The sequence below is a fragment of the Paramisgurnus dabryanus genome, chromosome 15, assembly GCF_030506205.2.
Source record: "Paramisgurnus dabryanus chromosome 15, PD_genome_1.1, whole genome shotgun sequence".
Taxonomy (NCBI): Eukaryota; Metazoa; Chordata; class Actinopteri; order Cypriniformes; family Cobitidae; genus Paramisgurnus; species Paramisgurnus dabryanus.
In genome coordinates, this window is record NC_133351.1 from 3,834,819 (window position 1) to 3,849,298 (window position 14,480).

The following is a 14,480-nucleotide window of genomic DNA, read 5'->3' on the forward strand; positions in this document are numbered from 1 at the left end:
CAACAGCGCCCAAGATCCGCCCACAAAGTCACTTGCGCTTTGCGCTTGCGTTTCAGATCGTTAAAATAGGGCCCAATGTGTGTTGGCAGTGTGAGAACACAACCATACTATGATGAAAAAAATCCACCCGCTCCTTGTTTTTAATCCCATTTTAAACCAAAGCAGTCTCATTAGACATGCCGTTTTGATTCTATTATCAATGTGAGGTCACATTGATAAAGCCCGCCCACTTACAGTCCTGCATTACCCTAATTTCCATCCTCAGCAAGTTGTACTCTCTGATGCTATTGTCTCAGACTGTATTAATCAGATCTATTTGAACTGAAAGCGCTCAGTGTTGGTTTGTAAGGAAGTGAGGAGCTGTAGCTCATTTGCATTTAAAGGTACAGACATTAAAACAGCACGTTTTTGCTCCCACCTAAATAGGGTCATTTAGGACATGCTATAATAAATGATCTGTGGGGTATTTTGAGCTGAAACTTCACAGACACATTCAGGGCACACCTGAGACTTATATAACATCTTGTAAAAAGGCCATAATAAGTTCCCTTTAAAACAAACAAGTGCGACTTTAACGGGTGGGAATTTTGAAAATACAATACAATACGGCACACTCACGACAGGAACTTTCGTCAGTGAAGTCAAGACAGTCGGCGTTGCCGTCGCATTTAAAACGCTCCGCAATGCAGTGCCCGCTGCCGCACTGGAAGTAACCCGGATGACAGGTCCGCAGCTCTGAAACATTTAAGCAAATGAGTTAAGCATCTTTATGCAAAATGTATTGCCTTTTATTTAATTCTTGACTTACCGCAGTCTCTCTCGTCAGAATTATCCTCGCAGTCATTGTCATGATCGCAAACCCAGCGGTCAGGAATGCAGTGCAGGTTGTCGCAGCGATACTCGCTCTCTGTGCACGGACGAGGAGCTGAGGATGCAAAAGGGGCGGCTCAATCACACACGCTCACAAATGCCCCGTTTACAGATGAAATGTAGTGACATGATGGTCAAGTTTAATATCACAGGTATACGTTTCTTCTCAACCTAATTGAAAATTCCATTCTGTTAAAGCTCTGGCCATATGAAACTATGATACTAATGATACTCTTTGAAGTGAAAGCTTGCTTGCCTCTGGTGTTTATTTTCAGAGCTGACTCTGAAGTTTTCTACAGAAATAAGTCACAAAATCTTTAACCTGCGCTATTGCAGTAAATCATTGCAAACACACAACACTTCTGACACAGATATGGGTGATAAAACCTGAAAGTTTATTTGATAGCCTGAGGGCTGTTTTTACAGATCGCTGTGGTGGGTTTGTGTTAAAGGGCCATTTGTTCAGAGCTGAATTCATCAAGGGAGAAGACTCATGCTGACCATCACTGCAGATCTTGTGTGGGGAGGATAAACTCAAAGCTTCTTTCTATAAGCACCACTAACACATAACGCCGGATATTCATTAACCTTTCAGATGTTAAAGAAGAACTGTTGTTTCACTGTTTGTTTTTTCATCCCTCTCTGTGTCTTTCTCATCCGTCTTTCTCACCCTGTTCTATAAAGAAAGTTCCCCAAAAATTCCCTTATCTCCTCCCTCTGTTTTACTTCTGTGTGATAAAGATAGAAAGCCACTCACTGCAGTTGCGCTCATCTGATTCGTCGCCGCAGTCATTGTCTCCGTCGCAGCGCCAGCGCAGCGGGATGCATTGGTGGTTGTCACAGCGGAAATCACCCACTGGTTCACACGTCAACTCCTCTGAAAACACAACAGACAACATTGTGCATTTTTACCTATATCGTAGTGTATCAATGAACTCAAAGATATACAATGTGCAATAGCATTGAACGAGAATGCAAACATTGTGATCGAACAGAGACCTGCCTCTTGTTCTCCCTGAAATGTGAATGGGGTCGTATGTGCCATAGCTTTTTAAAAAGTCTATTAACGGACAGCTGACAGGTTAGATAAACAGGACATTCTTTAGCACCTAGCGTCCTGCAATTTAATAAAGACATGATGATAAATGCAGCGTGGGGCTTTGAAGAAAGAGCAAATGCTGGATTTAATTACGGGTATGATCGGTTAGGGAACGGGAGTATGTGCACCCCCCATGGACACTGACCAATGAGTCAGACCAGACACACGGGAGAGGAATGAGAGGAGAGAATGAAAAAAGAGAAAGAGAGGAGGAAAAGAGAGGAGAGAATGAGAGGACATTTGGAAATTGAAATTTAAGTAAACAATTAAAAACTGAATATAAGGAGACAATGAGTGGAGTGTATGAGGGGAGAGAATAAAAGAAAAGAATGAGAGAAGAGAATTAGAGAGGAAAATGAGGGGAGTGAATGAGGAGAATGAGAGTTAATTTCAATTTCAAGGACTTTCCAGGTCCAATACCCTTAAATTCAAGGACTAAATGTGGGGACACATTTCAAGTGAGAGCAAGGTTACATCTTGTTATCTTTTAAGATACATTGTTATAGTTCCCTTTCGAGGGAACTCGCGCTGCATCACTGCGGTGACACTTTGGGGACGCCTCCAGGGGTAAGTGCGTCTGAATGTGTATATCAAATTCAACCAATGGTGAGGCTTAACGACAAAGACAGGGTGACGCAGGAGCCAGGAAGTATATCGCTGTCTGAAATATTTCCAAAGACGGTGTTACAGGGACACAGAAAGTATGGCAAGGGAGACGCAGCGTCTCGTTCCCTTCTCAGGGAACAACAGTTACATACGTAACCCGAGACGTTTTCATTTGTCAACACAACTATGCAAAAAAGCATTTTGGTATGAATCAACATTCACATACAGAAGATATAAGCATTTAAAGCGAACAGTTTAGCACGTGTGCTTAAAAGTCTAGAATTTTTATGATATTTTCCTACACTACACAGGGAATTATATGGATTTTTTTCCAGAAAAATTCTTGCATACAATAGATTTAACCACTTTCAATGACCTGTATCTATGTATGTACATTTTCAAAAACTTTCCAGGGCCTTAAATTTTCCATCAGATTCACAAACTTTCAAGGATTTCAAGGACCCATGGAAACCCTGAGGCAAGTATGAGAGGAGAGAATGAGAGAAGAAAATGAGAGGAGAGAATGAGAGAAGAAAATGAGAGGAGAGAATGAGATAATACTACTACTACTACTACTACTACTACTACTAATAATAATAATGCATTTTATTCGTAAAGCGCTTTTCTTAAACCCAAAGCACATACAGTACAATAAACAAAAACAAGTTAGTTGGAGGTGCGCATTCCATAGCTTGGGGGGTTTATATGAAAAGTCTCTTTCACAATTATGCAATTATGCCGTGTTTCCTGATGATCTGCCCAAGTGGAACCATGTAAATGTTAAACAAAATTGGACCCAACACTGAACCCTGAGGAACTCCCTGTCGAACAGACACAGTATCAGATTTGTAATTACTCAAGCCTACAAACTGGGCCTGATTTGTTAAATAAGACTGAAACCACATGAGTACTACTCCAGAAAGACCCAGACAGTTTTCCAGTCTATCCAACAAAAAAGTGACATAGTGTGTCAAAAGCAGCACTGATGTCTAACAAGACCAAAATACTGCATATACCAGAATCAGCCGCAATCAGAAGATTATTTACTACCCTTACTAGAGCTGTCACATGATGAGAGAATGAGAGGAGAGACTGAGAGGAGAGAATGATAGGTGAAAATGAGGGGAGTGAATGAGGAGAATAGGAGGAGAGTATAAGAGGAGAGAATGAAAAGAGAGCAGAGGAACAGAAGAGAAGAGGCAAAAAAGGCCACACATCTGCACACGTTGATGGTGCACCTGACCCTGGGCGGTACATTCTTATACTCAGATTAGGGCGATCTCTCCTCTCTGTGCAGGATGGCACTAATGGAGTAAGGGTAAGCTGATAACACTGTGTGTGTGTGTTGGTCAGATCACAGAACACACACTGGTGCCTGACACAGACACACACACAGTTTGGTGCCTGATACAGCCATACCTAAGAAACTTTTTCTCTCTTACACACACACACACACACACACACACACACACACACACACACACACACACACACACACACACACACACACACACACACACACACACACACACACACACACACACACAACACACACACACACACACACAGTTCATAAATCTGTGTTGTGGCCCCACACTTAAGATGGGTGTAAAGTATGAGGTCACAGGGGTCAAGGCCCGTCCATCAGCCCGTCTGAGATTAACTCACTAATGTACTGCTGGAGTGTGAGAGGAAGAATAACTCCTCATTTTTCCAATCAGTCATGAAAGAAAGTTCCTGAAGCTCAATTAATAGAGCATTGAAATGTCAGGGATTTAATCCAATTCCGGATTTTTGATATTTATCTGCTTATTCTGTGCATGTAAACGCACTTAATGATTTGATTGACATTTTTGTATGTTAATCTAATTAAGTGTTGTTCTGTGTTTCATTCGATTCCCTCACCACAGTTTTGTTCATCACTGTTGTCTCTGCAGTCATCTTGTCTGTTGCAGACGGCCCACAGAGGAACACAGCGGTAGTTTGTCTTGCAGTCAAACTCCGTGTGATTGTCACATCTGTATAACGGACCCACTACAAACAACAACAAAAACACACACAATAATAAACAACAATATAACAAAATATTGTATTATTGAATAATTATAATACACAGCAGCTACTGCAAATGAAATTGACTAATTTATTAAAACAATAAAATAATGAGTTCGCAATTACAGAATCTTTATTTAATTTTCCTTCAATAAACAAAACAAAACTCATAAAACGTCTCCCATGTGTTCAAATAAACTTACTGCATTCGTCGATGGGCTCATCCGAGTGGTCGCCGCAGTCGTCGTCCACGTCGCATTTCCAGCTCTGCGGGATGCAGCGGCCGTTCCTGCACTTGAACTGTCCGGGTCGGCATGTTCTGGTGGAACAGTGGGCGGTATCTTCATCTGAGCTGTCGCCGCAGTCGTTGTCGCCATCACACTGCCATGCCTCTGGGATGCAGCGCTTGTTTGCACACTGCCACTGATGTGACTCGCACTGATGCGTCGCTGAAAAACAAAGGCGCATTTATCACATTTAATCGATGGCTGTGGTCCTATCAAAAACACTAACATTCAGTAAAGTAAGTTGGAGCATTGCATTTACAGCGTAAACCCAGGTTGTGAGTTCGATTCCCAGAGAACACAAATACTGTATAGATTTAATGCACCGTAAGTCTCTCTGGATAAAGCATATGCCAAATGCATAAAAGTGTAGATGGGTTATTCTCGCAAAATTTGACTTATGAGGTGTCATGAAACCAGGGTTTCCCGTAGAAAATTTGTTAGTTAAGGTGGTAGGGTTGTGCGGGTGGGCAGGGCCGGGGGCGTGGCAATCAAAGGGGCGGGGCGTACGTGTCATGATATAATATTTTTATTTAAAACACTGAAATATAACTCAATTTTGAAGAAACTATGACAGAAAATGAACACATACTAGATTATTAATGAATTAAATGTTTTATCAACTGGCTAGTTATGCTCCAGACAGTGACGGCCTCTCATTTCAGCCATGTGGCGCGCGTGGCCGCGTGGCCGCTCTCCGAGATGCACTTGACGGCCTTCTGTGCAGCGAATTTTTTTTTTTACAAACTAGTTAAGGTGGTAGGGTTTCCCAGCTTAGGTGGGCCGCCCGAACTGAAAAGTGCTGCGGAAACCCTGGAAACATTTTGATAAAAAAGTAAACGCTATCAAAATAAAAAGCATACAGTCACAAACATCTCTTCATGTCCTATTTTGCACATGATTTCAAATGACATCATACAAACCAATTTTGTTTTTTTTTTCCACATTTAAAGGGGAAATTTTCATTACTGCAACATGTCCATGACTGGATTTGGGTTCTTTGACTTGGAAATATTTATAATTTTAAAATCTAAAAAATAAAAAGCTTCAGTGCATGTTATACTATAAACATTTACAGTAAAGAAACATGTGGTATTTGGTGATCATTGGTAAATGTAGAGACAATAATAAGGAATATAAATGTGTCCAAGAAAAATCTTCTCATCCTCCGCAACAATTTTCAATCATTGTTTAAAGTCGCAATGAAATTGAAATGAAAAACTATATATATATTTTTAATATTGTGGGATTATTAACAAATTACTTATCTGTGAGCTTCATTATATTTTAAAAATTCGTGTGTGCTCATAATCTTTAATCAAAAATGTAAATCTCCTCCCCTCCTCAAAACGATCTCACTTCACTTCCGGTCAAAAGTATGGCAGGTGGGCGGGGTCCGGGAGAGGATCGCAGCGATTAGCAATTAGCAACACGACCCAACTTCAAACGATCCAATCAGATCTCGATGGACAAATTCAAATCCAGCCCTGCCTTATTTCATCTCAAAAGCCGTTTCATTCGGATATACGTCACCACGGGGAAAATAAGGCAATCGCTACTTCCGTTTCATGGCGACTTTAAGCCCTCAATGAACTTTTTTGAATTTTCAAAAAAACATTTGTTGGAATGGACATAATTGACTGTGACACTCAAGATGGCTACCAGGTAAGCAGTTCTTATTTTTCTCTCCAGATAAAAGTTGAAATTTTGTCTTTTATAGTACCTAGACAACATTTTAGTTCTCATTACCGAAACATGAGTTTGTAAATGCATATATTTAATGTAATATCATGTTGCGGTAATGATCATTTTTGATAATGATAATCTAAAAAAATGAAAAAAATCCTCTAAAATTAATGATTATAGTAAGTTCAGACCCTAATCTTATATGTGCAAAAAAAATTGGCTTCAGGGGCTTTTTAAAAAATTCTGATGCTGGACACCTTCTAAATCTGGATTTCGTGAGAATCACTCAAACACTGCTATGATACAAATGTGGTCCATACCACAGAGCACATTGTCCTCATCCGAGCCATCGGGACAGTCCTGGTTGGAGTTGCATAGGAAGTGTGGGCTGGTGCAGTTTCCATCATTACACTGATACTGGCCCAGTCTGCAGTGCCGCACCGGACATGTGGAAGGCTCATCGGATCCGTCTCTGCAGTCTCGCTGACCATCACATTTCCACCAAATAGGAATACAACTGTGGGGAGTACCAAAATCAGAGGTATTGTCAACTTTTACATTACATTCATTATCCAGAATATTGCAGCACCTAATTTTCAAATTCCTATGCAGGCAACCTACTAGGTTCTGTAACAGAGCTTTGATGTATAAACTATGCAAACTTATTAATACAAACCGTTCATTGTCTGCACATCTGTACTGTGTGCTGGAACACATGGGCAGACAGCGAGCCACGCCCCCTATCTGCACGGTCAAGAAGTGATCGGGACACTCGCACGTAAACCCTTGACCTCCGGCTCGCAGAAGACACAGATGAGAACAGCCTCCGTTATTCACTGCGCAGGGATTCATCACTACAGGACAAACACGCAGAGAAGTGTATTAATGTAGCTTAACATAATGTTACCAGTACAAAAGGATTAGGGTTTGATTCCAAGTAAGTCGCTTTGGATTAAAAGCATCTGGCAAATGCATAAATGTAAATATAAGCAGCTCCCAGACAGCAGAGATAATTTTTTTTTATTGACATAAAAAACAACTACAGTATAGTTGTACAAAAAAGTTGCATTATATAATTACGCATAGTACTTAAGCAAAACAAATAGGCTAGCCAAATTAGAAGTAGTTGCCAAAACATACAGGTAATGAGACATTGTTTGCTTTGGGGTTTGTACCTTTTGCATATCGTTAACATGAACTAATACACACTAACACACCACATAATTCTGTCCAAGTTAAAACTGAGATCCATTTGAGACCCATTGAGTTTGACTATATCTTCTTACAAAGAAACCAGGATGTGGCCACTTCTCGTAGGTCTAGCTCCTCTTTCTAAAGAAGACCGTAGATAAGAGTTTAAACTACCTGTCCTGCCAATTACAGCAATGATAACAAGTTTCGTCTTTCCTGTCCCTGAGAAAGCAAAGACTGATGGCATTGTGTCTGACTGTGTAAATATTGGCAGAGGGCTTCGGTGGATATTTTAAGGAAGCTGATGTGAGATAAAGGGCGAAATGGAAGACGCGTTCGGGTTACCCTGTCCTGGGCTCACCTATGGGCTGACGGTAGGGGTGGCACACGTGGATGTCGAAGGGTCGGTGAGTGGTGTTGACGAGCATCTGCCTTCCCGACCCGTCGTATTTGTTTCCCTTTTCAACGGTGTGAGTGTTCCAATCCGTCCAGTACACAAAGTCCTCGAACACGGTGATGGCGAAAGGATGAGGCAGAACGCCGTCGTACACGGTGTGCCTGTGACGTCCATCTAGGTCAGAGAATCTGGGGAGATAGAAGAACTTAATATCTACACATGCATATATTGAACCACAAAACCAGTCATAAGTCACAAGGGTATATTTTTCCGTCTCCACAAGTTTATCAATGCCATCAAAAGTATTATTTTGTTTTTGTTTGTTTGTTGATCATGAAGTACAAAGTAGATGAGGAAAACTAGGATTTTGTGTGTATTCAACGTGCCACCATTGTTGTTTACAATGCGTGGAATGGTGCGCTGTGATTGGTTAAGCAGATTTATTGCATTCTGCAGAGAAGGTGGACTGGTGTTTATTTGTGTTTTGAGAAAAAGAGAGAAAAGATGACAGAATAACACTGCAGATATTGGATTTTGCGTAAAATTAAGAATTTACTTTTTAATACTGATCTAATACAATACTGATTTTGGCTGTAACAATTTTTAAATATGGTGTTTATCGCGTTTTGGAACCAAACTCTTCATATATACAACTGCAGAAAAAATTAAGAGATCATTTTAATGTTTTAGTTTTTGTAGATTTACTATTTATAGGTAATAGGGATTCACCGATAGGATTTTTTTGGGCCGATACCAATACCGATTTAAACAGACAACTTCTGGCCGATACCAATGCCGATATTAAACACTTGTATACAATACTATACAGTTGGTCTATTTGCTAGTTTATTTCTGCATCAAATTATTTTTACTGAACATGGATTGGATCTAATTAACATTCAACTGACCAACATAATAAGAGAGGCACAAGTTAAGCTAAAACAAATATAATAAGACAGCATGACAACCTTCAAAGGTGGTTTTTGCTATTCAGCATTTATTTTATTAACAACATTAACTCGTTTTTTACATATAATGGATTTCTTTATGCAGTTAATTAATAAACAATCGGTATCGGCCTTTCTCGTGCCATTGCCGATATGCCGATGGTTTAAAATTCATCAAAAATCGGCCGATAAATATCAGCGGCCGATACTTCGGTGCATCACTAATAGGTATGCGTTTGAGTAAAATTATAATTTTTGCTTCATTGTGCCAACTACCGACAACATTTCTGACAGATTCTTAATAAAAATTATGTTTTTATTTGCATTTATTTATGGTCAAGATAACAAAAATATGGTGTTTTCCGATGTTCAATACTGCATCGAAAACAACTTCAAATAAATTATATAAAATGATGATTAAACTAATATATATATATAGTAAGAAGGTCTTACTCAATGTAGTTGAGATGAGCATCAGACCAGTAAAGTTTGTCATTGGTGTAGTCAATAGTTAGACCATTAGGCCACTCAATCTTAGTCGTGATGATGGCTGACTTGTTATTTCCGTCCATTCCAACGCGTCCAATGAAGGCTTTATCTCCCCAATCGCTCCAGTACACATACCTGCAAGAAGATCACATTTCAGTACAAAAAGCCAAGTTAGTTACCTTACCAAGTTAGACAACCTTACAAATTTACTCCCAAAATGCATTTGACCAAAATTTGTGTTTACAGATCCTCCTCTTTAAATGCATAATAAAAATTTAGCTGCACTTTATAATTTGCAATTAGCACCCTTTTTGGCAATGATCAACCTGGTAAAGGGACAATCCACTTTTTTTGAAAATATCGTCATTTTCCAGCTCCCCTAGAGTTAAACATTTAATTCTTACCGTTTTGGAATCCATTCAGCTGATCTCCGGGTCTGGCGCTAGCACTTTTAGCATAGCTTAGCATAGTCCATTGAATCTGATTAGACCACTAGCATCGCGCTAAAAAATAACCAAAGAGTTTTGATATTTTTTCTATTTAAAACTTGACTCTTCTGTAGTTACATCGTGTACTAAGACCGACAGAAAATTAAAAGCTGCAATTTTCTAGGCAGATATGTCTAGGAACTATACTCTCATTATGGCGTAATAATCAATGACTTTGCTGATGTAACATGGCTGCAGCAGGCGTAGTGATATTGCGCACTGCCAGAAAATAGTCCCCTTGGTTACTTTCAATGGCAGAGGACTATTTTCAGGCAGTACAGATCCGGAGATCACTCTAGGGGAGCTGGAAAATTAGCATATTTTCAAAAAAAGTGGAATGTCCCTTTAAAACACCATTTTAGGTGATTCACTACTATATTGAAATGTGATTGTCATTTCCAAAACTCTGCAGTGAATACTGTATAAAGACATTGAGTTGTTTCACTTGCTGGTACTCACCCAGTCTTTGGATGTACCACAATGCCTCTTGGGTTCTCAAAGCAGTATGTGTTATTAACATCCACACAGTGTTCTGCTAGCTTCCTCATAAACCGCCCGTCCAATTCTGACACTATCATGCAATCCAGGAAGCTGTCAACCCAATACAGCTTCCTTCCGACCCAATCGACCGCAAGACCTTCTCCGTGCAAAACTCCATTTACCACGACCTCTCGGCCCGTGCCGTTAAAGAACATCCGTTCCACCACCCTGCGGCTCACGTCGATCCAGTATAACCGTTTCTCCACCCGATCGAAGTCCAGAGCAACCACGCTGCTTAGGCCCTGCAGAATAAGCGAATACGCCTCGCCGTCTGTGGACAGATTCCGCAGATAGTAGCGATTGCTAAAGATCAAGTATGGGGGGATGTTGCTGTTTTGTCTACAGCTGTGGCCATCAGGTTCTCGGAGAAAACCGGGAGCGCACTTGCAAACGTACGACCCCAAGATGTTCTCACACACTTGGCTACACACGCTCGGTGTGACGGAGCACTCGTCGATGTCATCGCAAGTTTTTTTATCGGACATGAGGCGATACCCGGGTCGACAGGTGCAGATGAAGCTTGTGAGCGTGTCAGTGCAATTGTGGTCACAGTGGTGCATGGATGGGTCTGTACATTCATTGATACCTGGGAAAATACAACATTAAGCAAACATTAGGATTATCTTGAAGATGTAATTGCACAGCAGTGGTTTGATAGCGTCACCTAACCACACTATTTACATTTTTGGGAAAAACTAAAACTAAAAAGCTTCCTTATTTGTAAGCCACTTTAGATAAAAGCACCTACTAAATCATTAAATGTAAACGCAATAATTGTAGATTTTAGGCACTTACCACAGCCTTTCTCATCACTGTTGTCATTGCAGTCGTCGCTCCTGTCACACACCTTGCTAAGTGGCACACAGTTCCCGTTGTCGCACCTAAAGTTTCCGGGTGGGCAAGTTGGGGCTGGAGTCCTGCACAGGTGATCGAGCTCATCGGATTCATCCCCACAGTCATTGTCACCATCACAAACGAAATCCCGTGAGATACAGCGGCCGTTCTGACAGGTAAACTGGTGTTGTTGACACGGCTGATAGGTGCAGCCTTGCTCATCGCTACTGTCGCCACAATCGTTGCGACGGTCACACCTAACAGAGACGATACGAACAGCAGAGAATTGCAAAAGAAGCATGTCTTGGCCAAAAACATATAATATTAATTTCTTATACACACATTTAAACAGCATGGTTATTGAATAAGGATTTCCAAAAATTATTTTACTGAGATTGCAATACAAATTGGAATTCGTATTTCTGAGTAAAATGAAATATCACATGAGGAAAATAGCGGATAAATTGTTTATAATGAACACTACAATATTTCATTAAAAAATAGGAACTGTCAGTTTTGATTTCATGGGGACTTTAAGGATTTTATAAACTCATTCACCGCCATTGACGAGTTATCTCGTCAATTAAGAGAAAACATTTCCCTGCCAATGACGCTTCCCTAACAAGTTTTTACTGAAATCTATAATTCTGCTATTATCCACTAGGTGGCGCTCCTACCCAATGAATAAAAAACTGAAGCATCAACTAATTCAACAACATTGTAAACATGGTGTATGTTTTACTCATAGTTCTGAATCTGATCTCTAACCAAAGTCCTTCACAAAAATTCAATTATTTCAGCTTTTTGCTCAAAATTTGGTATTTTTAAAGAAACCAATCCATATTTGAGAGGTTATAAAAAGAGAACAAATGAAGATAGTATGAAACTTTTTTCCGTTTTGTTTGTTTGTTTGAAAGCAGAGCATCTATTATTTCATTTTAAATATATTGTATATTTACATATTTATAGAAGAAAATTTTCCTGCACTGCAAAAAATGACTTTCTTACTTAGTATTTATGTCTTGTTTTAGTAAAAATATAAAAAAATTCTTAAATTAAGATGTATTTTCTTGATGAGCAAAATGACCAAGGAAAATAAGTCCAGTTTTTAGACCAAAAAATATAAACTTAAAGTAAATTAGTGCTTTAAACAAGCAAAAAAAATCTACCAATGGAATAAGAAAAATGTAACTTTTTTCATCAAGAAATTTTTTCTTATTACATTGGCAGAATTTTTTACTTGTTTTCAGCACAAATTCGCTTAAATTTTGTCTAAAAACTAGACTTAATTTTCTAGGTCATTTTGCTCATCAAGAAAATGCATCTTAATCTAAGAATTTTTAGAAATTTTTACTGAAAACAAGACGTAAGGCGCAAGAAATAAGAAAGTAATTTTTTGCAATGTGGAAGGTATTTTGTGAAAATCACAAAAAATGCCGGCGGACAACTTTTAAAAAAGGCTGGCGGGAAATTTGTTAATTATTAAAACTCGGCTGTTTTTAAAAGTTAACTTGGTTTTTAAAGAAATTGATTTGTAAGGTCTTAGACAGTGACATCTGTTCAACTTTTAACATAAATCCAAAGTTTTCCAAAATGTGTCCAAACTTTTACTAGTCTAGTAAGCAACAATGCATTACAACAATTTTTTTTTGTATACCTAATAGAAAAATGTAATTGAACAATAGCCCTGTATGATATTGGGGAATATTTCGTATTTCTTAATGCTTATTGCAATATGGACAATACTGGGTGACTGGATAATGTAGTGTGCCTCTTAAGTTTATAAACATGTAGCTTAAATGTGTGAAATTAATAAACAGTGCCAATAAATAGCTGTTTAAATTGTAGTCAGTGGAGACTTGGACCCAGAAGTGGTATTCCTTACGTTACAAGTTAACAAGTGGATTACATTTTGATAAATGGAAACTAAAATTTAAAGCAATAAAAAATCCCTGATATTCCATGACTTGATAAAAAAATTCCCTGATTTTTAATATCTGAAAAATACCTTTTTAAATTCCATGATATTCCAGAAATTCCATGACCTGTTGGAACCTGGTTTGGCAACTTTAGGATAAAAGTTGCATGATGGTTTTACAGACCTTTTTATTAAAATCTTCTTTGGAACAGAATTAATTGGTACAATGAATCACAAGATGAAATGCTATTAAATCTGTGATTTCTCTCTGCCGTTTGAAACTCTTCTCATATAGTTTAATACCGGCAAAGGCATCAAAAATAGTTTACATGTTTTGCAAAGTCTTCGATGTGACTATTGCAGATGTGCACATTACAATGTCAATGCTGAAATGATATATTGTACATCCCTATTAAACACTTCCTGTATTTATCATAAACATTTTAAAGAAGAGGATTGAATTGCTGTCTACACCATAAACTGTAAAGTTGTAAAACTTTCATAGTCACTGTAAAGTTTTGACCTCATTCTCACCTGTAAGAGTTGCGGATGCAAAGGCCGTTGCTGCACGTGAACTCGCTGGCAGAGCAAGACCTACGAGTGCAGTTCTGATGTTCATCATATGCATCCGAACAGTCGGCATCTCCGTCACACACCCAATCCCGCGGGATGCACTTCCTCTGAGGAGGCCTGTTATTTATACAGGTGAACTCCTGAGCTGTGCAGGAACGATTAGCTGCAAGTTTAAGACCAAATGGGACAAAAGCCGAAATTAAAAGAGTGCACATATCGACACGACTTCTATGTTCGAATCAATGAAATGGTTGCAGTGAGTTGAAGAAAATGTGGAGGGACAGACTGTCTGTTTGCTGACCACAGTTATGTCGCTCGTCTTCGTCGCTCATGTCCCCGCAATCGTTATCTCCGTCGCAGATCCACGATGAAGCGATGCACCGTCCGTCATCACAGCGAAACTGATCAGAGTTGCAAGTTCTCACCATGGTGGCTGTAAGGTTCAAACACACAACAATGAGGCACGTTTGGACAACCAGGAGATGAGAGACCTGCTCGAAAGCCAT

General features: G+C 39.3%; 1 protein-coding gene across 1 annotated transcript in view; it reads right to left on the bottom strand.

The window, feature by feature from the left end:
• lrp2a (low density lipoprotein receptor-related protein 2a) overlaps positions 1-14,480 on the bottom strand; it is a 109,916-nt gene that overhangs the window by 19,619 nt on the left and 75,817 nt on the right. The window contains exons 48-60 of the mRNA XM_065252314.2: positions 14,276-14,407; positions 13,936-14,137; positions 11,445-11,740; positions 10,569-11,235; positions 9,586-9,756; positions 8,150-8,373; positions 7,274-7,451; positions 6,918-7,114; positions 4,831-5,076; positions 4,481-4,609; positions 1,628-1,747; positions 809-925; positions 619-735 (exon numbers count right to left, since the gene is read on the bottom strand). Coding sequence (XP_065108386.1) covers positions 619-735; positions 809-925; positions 1,628-1,747; positions 4,481-4,609; positions 4,831-5,076; positions 6,918-7,114; positions 7,274-7,451; positions 8,150-8,373; positions 9,586-9,756; positions 10,569-11,235; positions 11,445-11,740; positions 13,936-14,137; positions 14,276-14,407 — 2,796 coding nt within the window. The remainder of the gene's footprint in view (positions 1-618; positions 736-808; positions 926-1,627; positions 1,748-4,480; positions 4,610-4,830; positions 5,077-6,917; positions 7,115-7,273; positions 7,452-8,149; positions 8,374-9,585; positions 9,757-10,568; positions 11,236-11,444; positions 11,741-13,935; positions 14,138-14,275; positions 14,408-14,480) is intronic.